Below are 17,606 nucleotides of genomic sequence, written 5' to 3' on the forward strand. Positions count from 1 at the left end.
GCTGTGCCTGGCGGAGGTGGCTCGCAGCCAAATGATGGTGGCGATCCTGGGCCAGAGGTATGGCCAGGTGCCAGACACACTTGCGCTACCAGATCTGCAGCAGTACAAATTGGTAAGAAAAAATACAACTTAATTACCTTAATAGATGGACTTTTATCTCACTTTTGTAATTGTACAACTTTTTTCCCCCCAATTAATAACTTATTTATCATCACAGTGTTACAATTTTCTACAACTTGTGCAAATATTCTTGCTAGATTACAACTTTACTATAAAAAAAAAAAATACTTCATTCTTATTACATTATATTCTTTTTTCTTGTAACAAACATTAGGACTTTTTTCAATTAAATTATTTCTTTTTTTAAGCAAATATAATATAAAAATATAACTATATTAGTTTTTGGTCCTGATTTTAATCTCATATTACGACTTTCTTTTTTGAAAATATACCTAAACTTGTAACTGACTTTTTTTTAAATAAAGAAATACTTTTATCAAAAAATTACTACAGTATATATGGCTTTTTCTAAAAAAAAGAAAGAAAAGAAAAAATTTTGTCGTGTGATTTTATGACTTCTAGGAAAAAGACTAATCTCTCAATATTAAAACTTTCATGATAAAAAAAATGCCATTCTTATAACATAAAAACTTTTTATTCATCTCTGTTCTAGAAATGGGACATAGAAATGCAAAAAGACTATTCATGTAACATTTATACTTTTCTAGCAAAAAAATACAATATAACTAGGCCTAAAAACCTTTGTGTGTTTTTCAAAGCCAAGAGACCAGATATATCGTAAGAAACAGCTAATTCCTTGAAAATTTTGCAATATACCTTTCCCGACAGACACCTATTGATTTATCACCATGAAAATTATTGTTCATAAAGTGTTAATTTTTTTTTGTCTTAGTTTGGACCAGGCTACGAAGGCCTGTCAATCACGGAGATGGAGATCCGTCACTTTCAGGCACTCTATGGTGATGCGGCAAAGCAGCGCACGTTTTGCTACTTCAGGAATCCAGACGTCATCAAGTATTTTTGATTTATTTTCGTCTTTTTTTTTCATCCAGCAAAATCTAATGTTTATTTTTTTTTTAAATCTATACCTGTGTTTTTATGTTTTTCTTCAGAACAGTGCCTGTGGCTTGGAAGTCCGACTTTGCTGCTGAATCAAAGGAGGCGGAGTCCAAAATGGCCAGTCTGAAGCAATGGATCCACGTCAACAAGCTGAAGGTCACTGACAAGTGAGTTGTCCCAACGGCTTTCAGAAAGTATGTCGTTGAAGTGGTTGAAGTTTTGGAGTTTCTTTATAGTTAGTTTTTATTTTGTTTTCTTTGCATGACCCTTTTGTGACCCTATCCAGCCTATTTTTAAGAAATGGAAAGTTGACACAGACAGCCGTTGCTTCCGGGACAAGTGGAAATTGGCATTTTTTCCCCCCACTGAAATAGGATTTGCCGGTCGGTGCCTGCCTAATTTGCAAAAAAAACTGTGGCTGTTTTTAAAGAATTCAATATCAAGAGTCACTAGCAGAAATCACATGCAAACTACGAAAAGGTGCCTGTGAAATGCCGTGGAAAAATTAAAGCAACTCAAAGCTAAATGGTCGGCCCCCACACTTTGTCACCTCCCTAAATCTGGCCATCTTTGCTAAAGGTTTGACTTTGGACATTTTCAGTGTACAGTATGTGGATTTGAGAGAATTTTTTTTGACACAGGATCTTCACAATCAGTAGTGCTGGCTACTCCTAATAAATGAAAGCAGTCCATGTCTCTCTTTCCCAGTTACCTGTGTGAATGGGGGGGTGTCGTGGATGGCAAACCCTACTTGAAGAATCTGGAAAACTTTGCCAAAGCAGTGCTGGAGGACCTCTGGGACGCTATCGTCAATCAGTTTGTTGAAGTGAGCGATTCAATGGCAGCGTCTTGCCCGAGCTACCAAAACAATCATCATTTTCTTTTCTTTTTCTTTTTTTCCCCCCTCACTCTCAGGAGCACGAAGAAGACGAGGCAGACGCAACGGCCGAAATGTTAGTGCAAGAGGTACACCAGGAGGCGCTGCAAAGGCAGTTCCTCAGCCGGACCAAGCTGCTGTCAGCCGCTGTTGAGATGGTGGAGCAGGCGCAGGCTAATGGCGGGGCCATGGTGGTGGAGGGACCGCCAGGGCAGGGCAAGACGGTCTTCATGGTAAATGTGCACCGAGACGTCACATTTTCACTTTCTTCTTTAACAGCTTTAACTTTTTTGTCAGGATAGATGGTTTTGTCTTCATGTAATCGTATGGCATTTTTTCAGAAAGACAAAAATACTTTATTCTCATATTATAACTTTATTCTTGAAAATGAAAATTAATATTGTAAAAATATGGCTATTCTTGTAATACAACTTTTTGCAAGAACATTTTTATTTATTTTTTTACAAGTTGCAGCTTTTTTTCTCGTAAGAATGCAACTGATCGAAGCATTTAGGCTTTTTTTCCTCAAAAGTATGACTTAGGCTTTTTTTCCTCAAAAGTATGACTATTCTTGTAACATTGCAGGGTATTTTTCTTGAAACATCAGATTCTCGTAATGTTTGAACAAAATATGACTTTATTCTAAAATATGTGATATTATTTTTGAGATTTTTATTGAAAAAAATATTACTTGGTTCTTGAAAAAAAAAGACTTTACTCTTGGGAAAAAAAAATGCACCTTTATTCTTGGGACATTATAGCTCTTTTCTCTGAAAACTACAAATTCATTGCCATAATAAAAAAAAGATTGTTGTTGTTCTTGAAAAAAATGACTTTACTCTTGCAAAAAAATGCAACTTTATTCTTGGGACATTATTATATATATTTATTATTATACAACTTCATTGTCATACATCAACATCTTCATTCAGATTTTTTTCTTAGAAGTATGGCTTTATTCTAGTAATATTGCACCTCTTTAACGTTTTTGCGATATATATATATATATATATATATATATATATATATATATATATATATATTATTTTTTTTTCTAATAAGGAAAAAGCATCTTTATTCTCATAGTATTTTGTATGTTTTCTTGAGAAAATCTCTTTTTTTTGGTGTAAAAACAAACCAAAAAATTATCATTTTATTCTCGTAACAATTTTTTTTTTTTTTGTCATGATGATACAACTTAATTTTTGTAATATTTTGACTTTTTTCTCTGAGGAATACAACTTATTTCTGGTAACATTAACAATTTTCTTGATAAAATGCAACTTTTTCTCTTGGAAAATACACAACTTTTTTTCAGAGAAAATACTTTTGCATGTAACGAGGATGCACGTGTAATCATTATATCCGTTCCCTCCACGCAGGCCGCTCTAGCCGAGGCACTCAGAAGCGGCGCAAAGTCCAAGAAAAACCTGGCCTTTGATGTCATCTCATACTCGACAGCCGCCAGCCAATTGTCTCGCTCCGTGGGGAATCTCCTGCGATGTCTTGTCTGCTGCTTGAGACGGCTGAAAGACGAGGAATCGCCTCTTCCCCTTTCTTACAAGTGGGTTCATGTCCTCTTCCAATGATGCGTGTGTGCGCGTGTGCATTGTAAAGACATTCCTTAAAATCTTGAAAGGGATTTGCTGTCAGAGTTTCACGCCACTTTGAAGGACATGAAGAGGAGCAAACCTCTTGTGCTGCTAGTGGACGGGGTGGATCTTGTGCGTGACGACTGGGATCAGCTCAGCTCTGGTTGGATACCGCAGCATCTTGCACAGGTCTGTCAATGATGAAGAAATTTTTAACTTTTTTTCTTAATAATTTGTTTTTCAGTCCCATTCAAAATTTCCGCGGGAATTTTTCTAGTTTGTTTTTTTTTCTTTAAAGGGGAAGTCAAATAAAGAATGTTCTAAATACTACACTCACGTCATACTTCCTAAATGTTTTACATTTTAGCAATGACACTCTAAGCATTAATTACCTTACACCTTAAAATTTTCTTAAGCCCCAATAGAGAAGTACACAGCGTCAACGCATCATCAAATCAATTTTTCACCCAAAACTGAAACACATCTATATTTTATGTTGATATCCTCTTTGTTTCAAACATAAATGTACCCATTAAGTTATAGTTTCCTTCTCTTTAAAGAAATTCTGTATACAAACAGGTAGGCTATTGTTCACTTACCGATAAAGCATTTCCAGTGTCTTTAAGTCCACGATATCCATAGATTTTTAAAAATACCAGATCCTATAAATAATTGATGAGTTGATTCTCCTACTCATTATTCTAATCTTTTTTTTCTTTAACTTAAGAATTGGGTCCATATCTATTTGTTTTATATGCATTTCCTCAAACTTCAGCACAATGACATGTGGGGCAACACGAGGGAAGAGTATTTTATTTTATTTTTTTAAAGAGTAACTTATCTCAAACATACAACTTTATTCTGTAAACAAGTTTGGGAATATCTGTGAAAGAAAAGTTGTTTTCACAAAAGTATGTATTATTGAAAAATGAAACTCTTAAAAAAAAAAACTTCTATCCAAATGCAACTTTTTATCTAAAAGATATACAACTTTAATATAAAAAACACCACTTTTTGTCTTGAAAATAGATCTTTATTTTAGAAAAAAAATAAGTTTGTTCTTACACTGTTTTTAATTATGAAATATGTAACTTTATTTTTCTTGAGTACTTTTATCTTGGAAAATATCTCTTTCCCCCTTTTTCAATGTCTTTTTGAGGGTAAAAAGAAAAACAACTTTTTATCCCCCCCAAAAAATTGCTTTCTGGGCAAAATGCTACCTCTTTCTAGAAAATATAACATGTTGTGTCCTCCCGCTTTTCTCGCTTTTTGCTTAAAGAGATAATTACCATACCCCCCCCCCCCCTCCCCAAATTTCAAGCTTTGTGTTGGTAATAGGATGTAATGAGCTAAAAATAGTCATCTGTTGAATTTGCATTGGGAAGTTGTTTTTGCTGAAATGAAATGAAAGCTGTTTCCATCAAAAAACATCTTAACAGGTCAAGTTACAACTTGATTCTTGTACGGTTACGACTTCAGGCTTCTTTTTTTCCTTTTAGTTTAGCTGTAATGCTCCCTTGTAAACATAAACTCTTTGATATACTGATTTAATGCCAAATGATTAGCATTTTGCTAACTCATAATCCTCCTGTTATTTTGGCGGTGCCAGGGTATTTGTTTGGTGACGAGTGTCACGTCCACCTCGCCGTTGTTGCACACTCTTTCCAAGAAGGCCACGCTGCTCTTCACCCTGCCACTGCTTACCGTGGTAGAGCGAAAGGAAATCATTCAAAAGGAACTGGACACCTTTGGGAAGAAACTCAGCGACGCCGCCTTCAACAACCAGGTTCCTGGCCCCCCAAAAATAAGCATCTTTTCTACAAATCTATATCGTCCTGTGTTTTTTCTTTTTTTAAGACAAAAAAAGGTGTGCTTACCTTAACTAGTTTCGGCGACGACTGCCGTCTTCCTCAGAAGCCAAGGTAATCAAATTAAAGCACAACTTTTTTTTGTCTTAAAGAAAAACAACAGGACGAACCAGGTTCCTTCTCAACATAATTTTCCCACGTTTGATTCCTCCTCCGTGTGTCCACTTGTGTTCTTGCTACAGCTGCAGACTCTGATCATGAAGAAAGGTGCAGAGTGTCCTCTCTACCTGCACATGGCCTGTGAAGACCTGAGGAACTTTGCTACCTTTGACAAGGTTCCATTGCACCCACTTGATCCAAAAACAATATATTGTGTTAAATTGCCTATTTGGTTGTTGGAATATTATATCACATGAAAATGGTGTCTTTGTGCCTTAGCTCAACGAGAGCCTGCAGGCTTTACCTCAGTCTGTCAATCTGCTGGTCCAATACTGTCTGAATAGACTCTGCTCGGACCACAGAGGCATGCTGGGACTAAACTGGGCTCTGGGGGCCCTCACAGTCAGCACCACCGGTACAACGAACCACTGGTTTTCTTCAGCTTTTTCGGTACATTAGGCAACCATCTTCTCCTTTTCATGTTCAGGCCTGAGGGAGCGTGACTTGTACTCGCTACTGTGCGTTTGCAACGACCTGTGCTCGCACAAAGGACCGATCACGTGGCAGGAAGTGCTGCCGCTGTGCAAGAGCCCAAAAGAACGTGTTCCCATGGTGGCATTTACCCGCATCCTGCAGAGCTTGCGAAGGTGAGTATGGCGAAAGTTGTTTAGAGGCTTTATAACATGCACAAATGTTCAGTGGTCTCAAAATGCTTAAATAAAGTGGCCTTAAAAAGTCTTAGAATCACATTTGGGCAAAGTGGCCTTTAAAATGGATGTAAGTTGATCCAAGTGAGTTTATCTAAGAGGATGGTGTTTTGCAGTTTGGTGAATCCATCTCATCGCCACGACGTTGATGACGTGCTGACTCTGTCCAACCCGGACGTGAGGCGGGCATTTGAGGACTTCTTCCTGCCCTCTGAAGACCACCGAAGAAGAGCTCACCTCGCGTTAGCGGGTAACAGGCAAAAAAAATAGACAGTTTTTTTTATTTGAAAAAAAGAGAAAGTGTGATTCATGCCGTTTCCTCTGCAGGTCACCTGTGGGTGCTGGCCGACGCTCAGGGTGCCGATACTTTTCTTCACGGAGAAGTGGATGCTGTCCAGCAGCTTACTTCTAGTCTGGTTTGTCATCCACTGAACAAACATACACAGTTAGATTGATTAACTCTACTCTAGGTTGCAATGTAGGCAAATGTGGTTTACTGGTATAGATTTGCACTGCATCATAAGAGCTGCTTCTACCTAATACAGTATTCATAATTTTTTTAAGCCATATTTTTCAAGATGAAAAAGTTGTATATTTTTACGAAAAGAAGTTGGACTTTCAAAATATATATATTTTTTTAGAGTAAAACTATTTTGTTTTTTTATATAAAAAATGGATTGGATATTTTTTATAGGAAATTTTTATTTTTTATATATATTTTTTTAGTAAGTCATACTTTTAGATGAATACGTGAAAAACATTTGAGAAATAAAATCATCAAACCAAAAAAGCCAAATAAAAATATTTGTTATTGATTTTTTCAGACTTTATTTTTATTTTTTTAAGAAAGACATACCATTGCAAAAAAAAAAATAAGGAAAAAAAACTTGTGGAAAAGTATTATTTGAGTGGAGAAGAAAACAATGGCAAGAGTTTTAAAATTACTTGCATGTATTTTTAAAATAAATTGGATTTAATTTTTGTCAGGAGTTGGGGCGCGGGAGGGGGTTATATTTTGAAGGAAAAGATTTTCTTGGAAAGTCAAAATATGCCTATTTATCAAAGGATGCTTTTCTTAGAACAAATAATATTTTTGAAAAGTCTTATTTGTTTATGATTTGGGAGGGACATGTTAAATTTTTCTAATACTGTACCTCAAAACTGAGCCTTATTACCTTTTTATAAAGGCATCTTTTTTTTTTATATCAAGGCATCTTTTTTTTATTCGTATTAGCTCTTTTTTCCCCCCTCTTTTTTTGCTCCATAGATACAAAGTGGCGAGCTGGAGGCTCTGCGTTCACTGCTCTCCAGCTTTGACTTCCTGTACGCTAATGTGCGGAACAATCTGCTGCACCACCTGCTGGACACCTACAACGAGCACGGTGAGCCATCAACATCCAACGCCTTGCCTTTGCGCTGATTATTATTCCTTCCCCGCAGATAAGAAGTCATCTCCATTGACCAGCGGCCAACGGGCTGCCATGGGGGACTGCCGAGCTTTCCTGCAGCGCCACGCCGCCGTGCTCTCCCGCTGGCCAGCGCTCCTCGTCCAACAGGCCCTCAACGAACCACCCGAGACCGCCGCTCACGCCTGGGCCCGTGGCCTGCTGGGTAGCGGAAGGATGCAGGCGATGGAATGGCTCAACAATGACCATCAAAGCTTTACACAGCGCAGGTAGAGCAGGCACCTCAATCTGTTCCATGACTACGGTTGTCTTTCCAAATTAGATTTCTCGTTGAGATCAATTATATATAGGAACATATTGAGTCCAAACTGTTGCGTAATGAAACCTATTAGATCTTGAAATAGTCTTTTTTTATTAAAGTGTCCTTAAACCTTATTCTATTCAATTAAAACGTCAAATTTAATTTATGTTGCCGTGTGTTTATGTGCTATGTGCCTGGTTTATGTTGCAGTCAGCTGGTGTCCACCTTCTCGTCTGAGCCTACTTGCTTGGCAGTGGGCTGCGATGGAGAGATGGTGGTCGGGACCGGGCAGGGAACTTTGCACTTCATCAGTGCAAACACAGGACAGGTACAAAGACACCTAAAAAAGACATTCTGTAAAATTAGCATTACTTCTGAAGATGGTGTGTACCGTAAATCTGTGTCATCAGACTGTTAAATCTGAAATCTGAAAAAGGTTGTCAAATTGCTAAATCTGAAGAATTTTCATGATTTCTGACAAGGACAGTATCCTGAATACCGATCCTTTTGACGGATGTATCTTCAAATTGTTAAATCTGAGTCAGTAAAACCTTACTTCCTCTGTCACACCCGGACAGGAAGTGAAGTCGCTGGTAAGCACTTGCGACGGCATCTCTAGCTGCATCGTCCTCAAGGACGGACGCCTCGCCACGACCTCCTTTGATGGCCAAATCGAGATCTGGGACGTAGCCAACGGGTGTCGGTTAGTGACCTCTCCCGTGGTACATTCGAACGAATGCCGACCTCAGGTTAATCTTAATGGTCCATCATTCGCAGGATGTCTCTCATTAAGGGCCACGCTAACGTGATAACGGCCAGCGACATCACCACCGACAGGAAGCACCTGGCCACCGCATCACTGGATTTTACTCTAAAAGTCAGCTAGTTACATGTACTTTTAGTGATCCGTCTTTGTGCTATCATTGATCAAATACATTGTACTCGTCAGGTGTGGTCTTCGGCCAAAGGTCACGAGGTGGCACTTTTGCCCAGCGAAAGCCCTCTGAACTGCATTACCTTTGACCCTGAGGATCGCCTGCTGGCTGCCGGCTGCTGGGACGGAAAGGTCGTTGTGTGGAATTGGCTCCAGGATAACACACTCGTAAGTCACCTGTTTAAAGGTGCCATTGGGGTGTTTTTTAAATTTTTTTATTTAAATTGACCATTCATTGGACCAACAACTCTCACATGCTACTCCATTTTCACATCTTCTTCTCTCAGCTCTTCAACTTTAATGGTAGATTTTTCAGGTTAGGCCAAACACAATGACAGCCAATCAGTATCCACTTCCGGGTGGATTTGACTATTGTATCCACCAGTAAGTTTGCTCAAAGAGGCCTTTAAAAATTTCTTAAATATGGAAGACGTAGAGAAAAAAAAGCCTTAAAACTGATTCGATTTAAGCAAAGTGACATTGAGAAAAACATTTTTGTGTTAAAAGATTTGTAAAAAGTTAGTTTTTAAAGTGTGTGTTATGTTCTATTCGAACAGTGGCTGCGCGGCCACAGCCGCTCAGTGCGTAGCCTGTCCTTCTCGCCGTCGTCGACCACGCTGTGCTCGGGCTCTGTGTCTGGGGAAGTGCGTGTGTGGTCTGTGGACACCTCCACCTGCGTGGGATGTTTCCCGGCGCACACCGGTGCCACTGATGCCCTCACCTTCCTCGACCAGGGCCGCTTGCTGCTGACCGCCGGTTCCGATCACATGGTGGGTACATGAAAATGGCTGCTGCGTTGTGTTGCACTTGCAAAGACAATAAGATGATTTAATTTTCCTAAACAGCTTCAGCTGTGGTCGGGTGGACTTGGACGCTCAGTCGGCACTTTAAAGAGACATGTAAGTTTGTTTTATAGAGTGGCACCTCCATTTATGAGTAACCCAACTTGAAAGTTTTTCACAATATGAGCCATCACTTGACTGATGTTTTTTATTTATTTTTTTGCTTTAATCTGTGAACAAAAGTTTACCATACTAGCGCTTATATGGTGGCAGCGAACTTCACAACAAGCAGCAGTTTGGCAGAGAGTGAACAATTTTTCACAATAGAGGCCAAGTGCTACCTTTAAAGATGTACTCCCAGTACAAGTCTACTGTAAAACAAAAACAAAAAAAGCCCACACAACAGAATTGCACATTTTGTAACTTTGCCTGACGAAAGCTACTACTAGATTAATGCTAACCTATGATTGGAAAAGCCATGGGCCTGCGAACAACTAGAATTTAAATTGCCGTGGTTATAAACAACTTGTATTTGAACTAGAGCTGTCAAATTATTACATTTTTTAATCAGATTAATCACATTTTAGAATTGTGATTAATCACGATTAATCGCTTAATTAAAAAGGCCTTTTATCATCCTTTTTTGCCTGCCATATTTAAAGACCACCTGTTATGTGTTATTTCTTTTGACATTTAATGTTATGAGGAAGTCTTCAACATTTTTTGATCCACTGCACATCCTCCTTTTTTTTTTTAAATTAGTTGATTATTTGCATAATTTAAAATAGGGAAAAAAAATAACCCCAATAGTTTGACATGAACAAATTTTCTGATTGTCATACGCAAACATTTATTAAATGCTTTACTCCACCTTCAACTTAACCAGCCGCTGTCAGCTAAAGGATCATCTGCGGTATTAATACATGATTAATGCGTTAATTTTTTTGTGATTAATTAATTAGTTAACACTTCAACTTTGACATCGCTAATTTGAACACTAATGTTGGCATCACATGCACACAGATCATACAATACTTGCATATATTTGTTATCCTCAATGAAAAATGGCTAATATTACTGCATCTTGAGACTTGCGTATGTATATTCTTGATGGTTTCTAGAATTTTCACTCTTTTTCTCCATGCTTTCTTCAGGGCGAACAGGAGCCTCCTCACAAGAAGAGCAAGAGCGACACCTCGGCGCAGGCCGGCAGGGTGCTGTGTGCCGCAGTCAATGGCGACTACGTCGCCGTGGGTTACATTGGCGACGGCCTCAAGCTCTTCTGCCTCAGCTCGGGTGGGTTTCATGTGCCAGAACACACACAGACAAAATAGGCAGGAAATTTAACTTGATGTTTGAATTCAGAGAGTATCTGAATTTAACATGAGACTTGATTAGAATACAGTAGATAGAAAGACAATTTGACTAAAACTATAAGGATATTGGGAACAATCGCTCAGTTGTTTGAAGACCTCTCTAATTTCAGGCGGGCCCTAAAGGCAACACCAGATTTCAGATGGTCCATGAACTTCATCTTTTGACAGGTGAAATGATTTGGGAGTCTGGCTTTTTCCGCCTGAGCGTGCCCTCCCTGCTGTGGGTATGCGCGGACGCCGCGTCCACTGACGCATTGCCGCTGCTGTTGTCCACGGGGCAGGACAAACGGGTGCGGCTGTGGCAGAGGAAACTTGGGGAGGACGGAGAGTTGACGGGCCTGCAGATGACGGAAGCGTTTAGCATACAGTTTGGCGTCATTCACGCCATGGCGCACAACGCTACTTACCTGGCCACTGCATCAGGTAGAGAAACGACTAGACGGGTATATTTGTAATGTCATCATGAGTAGTCCAAAAAAGAACCTATGCCCAAAAATATGCAGTAGGTCTACCTTTTTTGTTATTTTTACCATTTCCAGAGGTCCTTCAAAGACTGGGTCTTTCTACAGATTTTGTCTAATTGTGAGCAGATTTTAGCTATATGCGAGGGTGTGCAAAAGTAGATATGCAGTAGTATCACATCAGTTCAATTAGTGTCATTATTATATGAATAATGATTTTTTTTTTTCCTGTATGATGGTTTGAAGTTTTCTCTTTTATAACTGTATATACTTTTGCACAACCCCCACCGTATACCAGATCATTGGTTCTCAATCTGTTTTATGGTTCTCAAACTTTTACTTGGTACCACCTAAAGGAAATACTTAGCTCTTCCACTGTAACGTGCAGCTTTAAAATGCAGTAATATAGTAAGCCTAAGTGTTCATCAAAAACAAGAGTTTTTTTCTTAAAGTAGATTTATTATTGTGAACATTAAGTCTGCTTGAGTTGAGTTAAATATAGGGAAATGCAAAAACTACTTAAATGATTCAGTTGAAGTATAGGACATAAAAGTTTTTAAAATAAATACTTATTAAATGCAAATGTAGTTTACTTTTAAAATAAATACTTATTAAATGCAAATGTAGTTTACTTTTAAAATAAATACTTATTAAATGCAAATGTAGTTTACTTTTAAAATAAATACTTATTAAATGCAAATGTAGTTTACTTTTAAAATAAATACTTATTAAATGCAAATGTAGTTTACTTTTAAAATAAATACTTATTAAATGCAAATGTAGTTTACTTTTAAAATAAATACTTATTAAATGCAAATGTAGTTTACTTTTAAAATAAATACTTATTAAATGCAAATGTAGTTTACTTTTAAAATAAATACTTATTAAATGCAAATGTAGTTTACTTAAAAAATGATTACCACTTAACTGTACTACTTATAAATGTACTGTAGCCTACTTGAAAAGTAAAAAATGTGCTGTATTTAAAAAATAAAAATAAATAAATGGGATGCAAGCATACTTACGAACTTCAAAATTGTTATTTAATTCAGTGATTCTTTAGTGTACCACTATAGAGCGCTTTCATATCACTAGTAGCAATTACATGGTATTTACGTTTTCTACATTGTGTGGACAGAACAGAGCGGCAAAATTTGATAACTTTCCATAACATACAAAATTCTAATGATGCCACAAGACCTTGTGCGCCCCATACTGGCTTAACTGTATTAATGAAATGACTGTACTGATTTTGTCTGGTGAACAGATGACTGCAGTATATTCCTGTGGCTGCTGAGTCAATTGGGCGAGCTCAATTCAGAGCCCCCTGCTGGCCTGCTGAAGGGTCACAGTGGTGGGGTCACCTGTCTGGCCTTCAGCCCCGATGGTGGGCAGCTGCTCTCCGGTGGAAAAGACAAAGTATGAACAAGCGTCTCAAATTCATGCCTGCATAAATATATACGCTCAGTCAATCATTTGAATAAATGTGTGTTTTACAGGCTGTGGTAGTGTGGGACATGACCTTGACGCCTCCTGGTCTTTCTAAAGTGCTCCCGGCTTTCCACAGAGACTGGATCACGGGCTGTGTTTGGACTCCAGACTGTGTGGTGGGCCTTGAATTTTTTGTATTTTTTATGTTGGAATAAAGTTGAGTTAATGTTGTGTCGTCAAAATGATTGTGCTTTTAAAGTGTTTTAACCTCGAGCGGTGTTTTCTCATTGGCCCGCCTCTTTTTCTTGAAAGATATATATTTTTAAAATACTTTTTTTGTTGATCGGCAGATAAGCTCATCAAATGACGGCAGACTTTGCTTATGGGACGTGGAGGCCGCTCGTAGCTTGCGAGAGATCACCTGGACGAGTCCTCTCACGTCCGTCTGTTGCTTGGTGAGACTCCTCCGACGTTAAGTATCACTGCAGGCATCTTATTGGCTTTGCGTGCACCTGCAGGGGCCGTACGTGGCGGCCGGATCCGCTGATGGCAACCTGAACGTGTGGAAATGGGAAACCAGCATGGATATCTGCCACATTCCGGCACACAAAGGACGGATCCATGTCTGCTCCGTCATCACTAACGCCAGTAAACATCAATTGAAGATCATTTTCAGATTTCTTTTTTTTTATCTTTGAATTCTTTCTTTCCAGATGAAGAAAAGAATCCAGAAGATCTCACTGTTGTCACAGCTGCCCAAGATGGAATCATGCGGCTCTGGAAGCCCTTACAGGTTTTGTATTTCATTTTTGTCACTTCACTGGAATGGAGTGTGAAGAAAGTTATTGCTTGATGACTCTTATCTTGCATCGTAATTTGGAACACAGTTTACTCCAGCAAAGTTCCTCCTATGCGTTGGTGCACAGGTGGAACACTTCGGCACTTTCCAGGGTCACAGTGGCGCCATTCGCAGTGTTGCTCACGAGGGGAGCGGCCCACAGTTCCTCACCGTGTCGAAAGATTGCTCCTTGCGAAGCTGGATGTGGGAAACCGGTGAGGTTGGATTAATTCACAATTATTATATTATTTTTGGGGGACACATCTCAATCCTACGTTTTTATCAGTTTTTAGTCAAATTACAATCATATTGTGACCACACCCAGCAAAGACATAAATAGGGTAACTCCCCAGTCCCCATTGATTTACACCTAAATAAGTATTTTAAATTAAAAGGTGACACGTTTTTTTTTAACAAACAAAAAGTCCGGTTGCCTCCATGGAACTTTTGCGTACTGCCCAGTCTGCATCTTAGCAAACAAGCTTACTTCATTTTGTTGTCTGTACAGAGCCGCCCCCCAGCCTGCGAGGCGCCGTCACTGCTCTCTGCTTCTCTGACTCGGACCGCCACGTTCTGCTCACCGGCTATGAGTCCGGCCTGCTGGAGGTGTGGCAGTGCAGCCGAGTGGTTGGCCGCGTGCAGGTGAAGTATTAGTGTTGACCACTTGACGAAGATGACGTCACGCTCACATCTCGTTTTTTTGGTGTTTGTTTCAGGCTTCAGGCAGCAGGATTGTAGCCATCTGCTCCATGCCTAACTGCAGCTTTGCTGTCGGCTACATGGGCTGTTTTGTTGATGTGTGGAAGATAGTGTGGAATCAGGAGCGCAGTACTGTCAGGTAAATAGAAGAAAAAATCTTCCCCCCAAAAATAGTTTCGATACCTACCTCGATACATGGGGTGCGATACCATTCGAAGATGGTTTGTTTTTAAATGGGAACGATTCATTTTGGTTCCATTCAGTACAATTTGATACATTTTGTGGTATATTGCATCAAAATGTTATGTTTTAGAAAATGGTAGCTCCTGTGCCCACAATTTTTTGTTAACAAATTAAACCCAAACTTGTATTTGGAGTCCATAATACAACCTTTAAAGGACTTTGGTGTGTTCCAGCATAGTCAAGGTGACATCACACCAGGTGACGGCGCAAGTGGCGCACCTGGCATATTGCTCCGTTCTCATCGGTGTATGCAACAATGGAACGATTTTCGACGTCACTTGCAACAAGGACTCGGACAAGCAGTGGTCTATGACGGTCCACAGGTAATCAGCGTTTTCCATTTTGGGTCAGGATGGTTTTATTTCTTTTAGATACATATTGTTCATTTTCTTTGCACACAGTATGTGTCTCTATCTGTCTCTGTGTCTGTAATTCTAAAAACAAACTTCCAAAAAAATAAACCTCCAACCCGGAAGTAGGGTTATTTATTTTGATACTTAATCAGCTTTAAAAAATAATAATAATCAGGGAATAAGATGCCAGAGATTTTTTTTACTTGTATCATTTATACACACTACCTAATCGAATACTGGAAAATTAGTTTTCAGTGGTATATTGCTTTAATAAGCACTTCCCTCAATTAAACACACTGGTAACTCTAAAATCTATTTTAGGAGATACAGCTCAAATTTGACTCTGAGCAGCCTCAATGTACACAAAATGTGTCAGCACTTGTACAAAAGACTGACATTTGAACTGATGTTTAAAGTTATATTTGTGTATATTTTTGGTCCCTTTAGGAATAGTCATCAAATTTCGTAGTGAAAGAATGACATTTACAATATTTGTTTTGCTGTCAAATGTGTAAATTGGCCAAATTTGACTTGTGCCGTATGTAAGGGTTAAGTGAGGCTTGCTTTGTGTGTGTATGCAGCTGGCACCACCAAGTCAGAGTTTTGGGCCTCATTCGAAATGACGAGAAAAGCATGTGGCTTGTGGGCGAGTTTGACGCAAAGGTCCAAGTCGGCTTCCTCGTGAGTTTACGTCCACCATCTCCACCGTGACTCAATTATGCATTTACTTCCATTATATGTTAGAATTAAGCTAAACGGACTCTTGTAAGGCAAAGCTATGTGGTTGTTTTAAAATACGCAATGGGTGATTTATTATTATAGTGCACGTTGATTTAACTGTCTTTGCTTTCAGTTCGCTATGGGCCCACAGAACTCCATCAATTCATCTTTCAGTAACATGAGCCTGGAGGACGACACTTCTGAGGAGGGGGAGAGTGACTTGATAACGGCCGTGACCATTGACAAAGGTGCTAACGAGCAAAATGGCTGCTACTGCTTCTGCCATGTCATGGCTCTGTTGTCGAATGTGTGCTTGTGCTTTTTCCAGACTTTGTCGTGTGTGGAGATGTGGCGGGGAACATGTGGTTCAACAAACCTCCACAAGTCTCTACGTGGAGCAGCAGGAAGCCTGTGAGTCACCATAGTCTATAATAATATGAGGTTGTATTTTTTTTGGGTGCTCTAAGGCATCGGGATTGTAAGGAGTGTGTCAAGATTGAAGCACTTGTTCAATTGTGCGCCCGTGTACCCCCACTCAGGCCCACCATGACAGGATCAGTGTGCTCAAGCTCACCCGCAGCCTTATCATCTCGGCCTCCTTCGACCACACGGTGAAGCTGTGGGAAAGAAGCACCAAGAAACAAGTCAGTCGCTGCCATCGCGTCTCTCGCTCTCATTTCCTTCTCATCACTTTTGTTCATCGTTTCTTCTCTCGCTCTCTCTTTTCCAGGTGGGAATGTTTGTGTGCGGCGGACCCGTGGTCTTGCTGGAGGTGAACCCGGAAAGGCCCTCGGAGATGGTGTGCGGCGACACGCTGGGAAATGTTTACTTCCTCTCCTGGAGGGAATAGAAACGCGCATGACATTAATTAACCAAAGTTTATGTAATCTTACAAATATTATCTATTTGTGCAATATATATAAGTAAGGAAATATGAGTTATGAAGGGATGTTTATGCTGGCTTGCTCACATGTGCCTTTGGTTTACTTGCATAGAAGACTTGATTTGTATCAGCTTTTTTGTGTGAGCTAAGATTCTGTTTATTTGAAAATCACTTAAGATGGAGTATATTACAAGTCTGTATTCTGTTTACAGCTGATGTGTGGGAAATGGATGGATGGATGGATGGATTATAAATTGGTTCAAAGTGCACTTGTTTGTCCTTCAAGACACATTACATCAATAAAACACATATCCTCATGGCACATGGCTTTCTTGTCAAATGATCATTGTGACATTGTTTGTCATACAAATAAAATGCGTGTATTAGACTTTGATTCCAACAGAGCCGTGTAAAGAGAAATTGTTTATGTAACTGGATATGCCTGTAATTTTCTTTTCAATTTGAAAAGTTCCAAAACTTTGTGGAATCAATGTTCTGCAGAAAGAACTTAGAAGTATTAAAAAGAAAATTGCAAATTATTGAAATATTGCATATATTAAAAATATATATGTATTTTACTTTGTGTTTCAACACAGTACATGACCTCAATGTACTGCACAGACAAAGATGTTTTTAATTTCATGGATTTTTAATTTATGATTTATTTATGAGGCATGAAATGTATGGAGCACAAATAATTTAAAATACATAGCAATAATTAAACCTTAAGGATGGATGGATGAATTTGTGTGTGTGTGTTTGTATGTATATACGTATATATGAATATATATACACAAACACAAGTTCATAAGTATATATATATATATATATATACATATACACACACAGATGCATATTTAGGCTATTTTTCAATAGCACCCCCAATTTTTTTTGGTTTGATATATTTTTACTGTGTTCTTTTTAACAAGCTAGAAAATTATCGCTATACTATATAT

General features: G+C 38.8%; 1 protein-coding gene across 1 annotated transcript in view; it reads left to right on the plus strand.

The window, feature by feature from the left end:
- Nucleotides 1–16,972, plus strand: part of tep1 (telomerase-associated protein 1) — a 42,352-nt gene extending 25,380 nt beyond the window's left edge. The window contains exons 19-55 of the mRNA XM_077558048.1: nucleotides 1–112; nucleotides 914–1,035; nucleotides 1,134–1,247; nucleotides 1,789–1,906; nucleotides 1,996–2,190; nucleotides 3,340–3,521; nucleotides 3,597–3,738; nucleotides 5,159–5,335; nucleotides 5,600–5,692; nucleotides 5,796–5,931; nucleotides 6,004–6,163; nucleotides 6,340–6,473; nucleotides 6,551–6,639; nucleotides 7,491–7,605; nucleotides 7,664–7,898; nucleotides 8,141–8,258; nucleotides 8,509–8,633; nucleotides 8,708–8,807; nucleotides 8,880–9,032; nucleotides 9,422–9,634; nucleotides 9,710–9,763; nucleotides 10,801–10,942; nucleotides 11,191–11,445; nucleotides 12,751–12,902; nucleotides 12,983–13,090; nucleotides 13,265–13,369; nucleotides 13,433–13,562; nucleotides 13,628–13,707; nucleotides 13,841–13,967; nucleotides 14,261–14,394; nucleotides 14,469–14,590; nucleotides 14,868–15,017; nucleotides 15,629–15,728; nucleotides 15,901–16,015; nucleotides 16,096–16,178; nucleotides 16,307–16,411; nucleotides 16,498–16,972. The exon at nucleotides 1–112 is cut by the window's left edge and continues 180 nt beyond it. Coding sequence (XP_077414174.1) covers nucleotides 1–112; nucleotides 914–1,035; nucleotides 1,134–1,247; nucleotides 1,789–1,906; nucleotides 1,996–2,190; nucleotides 3,340–3,521; nucleotides 3,597–3,738; nucleotides 5,159–5,335; nucleotides 5,600–5,692; nucleotides 5,796–5,931; nucleotides 6,004–6,163; nucleotides 6,340–6,473; nucleotides 6,551–6,639; nucleotides 7,491–7,605; nucleotides 7,664–7,898; nucleotides 8,141–8,258; nucleotides 8,509–8,633; nucleotides 8,708–8,807; nucleotides 8,880–9,032; nucleotides 9,422–9,634; nucleotides 9,710–9,763; nucleotides 10,801–10,942; nucleotides 11,191–11,445; nucleotides 12,751–12,902; nucleotides 12,983–13,090; nucleotides 13,265–13,369; nucleotides 13,433–13,562; nucleotides 13,628–13,707; nucleotides 13,841–13,967; nucleotides 14,261–14,394; nucleotides 14,469–14,590; nucleotides 14,868–15,017; nucleotides 15,629–15,728; nucleotides 15,901–16,015; nucleotides 16,096–16,178; nucleotides 16,307–16,411; nucleotides 16,498–16,617 — 4,915 coding nt within the window. The 3' untranslated portion in view covers nucleotides 16,618–16,972. The remainder of the gene's footprint in view (nucleotides 113–913; nucleotides 1,036–1,133; nucleotides 1,248–1,788; nucleotides 1,907–1,995; nucleotides 2,191–3,339; nucleotides 3,522–3,596; nucleotides 3,739–5,158; nucleotides 5,336–5,599; nucleotides 5,693–5,795; nucleotides 5,932–6,003; nucleotides 6,164–6,339; nucleotides 6,474–6,550; nucleotides 6,640–7,490; nucleotides 7,606–7,663; nucleotides 7,899–8,140; nucleotides 8,259–8,508; nucleotides 8,634–8,707; nucleotides 8,808–8,879; nucleotides 9,033–9,421; nucleotides 9,635–9,709; nucleotides 9,764–10,800; nucleotides 10,943–11,190; nucleotides 11,446–12,750; nucleotides 12,903–12,982; nucleotides 13,091–13,264; nucleotides 13,370–13,432; nucleotides 13,563–13,627; nucleotides 13,708–13,840; nucleotides 13,968–14,260; nucleotides 14,395–14,468; nucleotides 14,591–14,867; nucleotides 15,018–15,628; nucleotides 15,729–15,900; nucleotides 16,016–16,095; nucleotides 16,179–16,306; nucleotides 16,412–16,497) is intronic.
- The last annotated feature ends 634 nt before the right edge of the window (nucleotides 16,973–17,606 follow it).

This window comes from Vanacampus margaritifer, chromosome 2 (assembly GCF_051991255.1).
Source record: "Vanacampus margaritifer isolate UIUO_Vmar chromosome 2, RoL_Vmar_1.0, whole genome shotgun sequence".
NCBI classification, from domain to species: Eukaryota; Metazoa; Chordata; class Actinopteri; order Syngnathiformes; family Syngnathidae; genus Vanacampus; species Vanacampus margaritifer.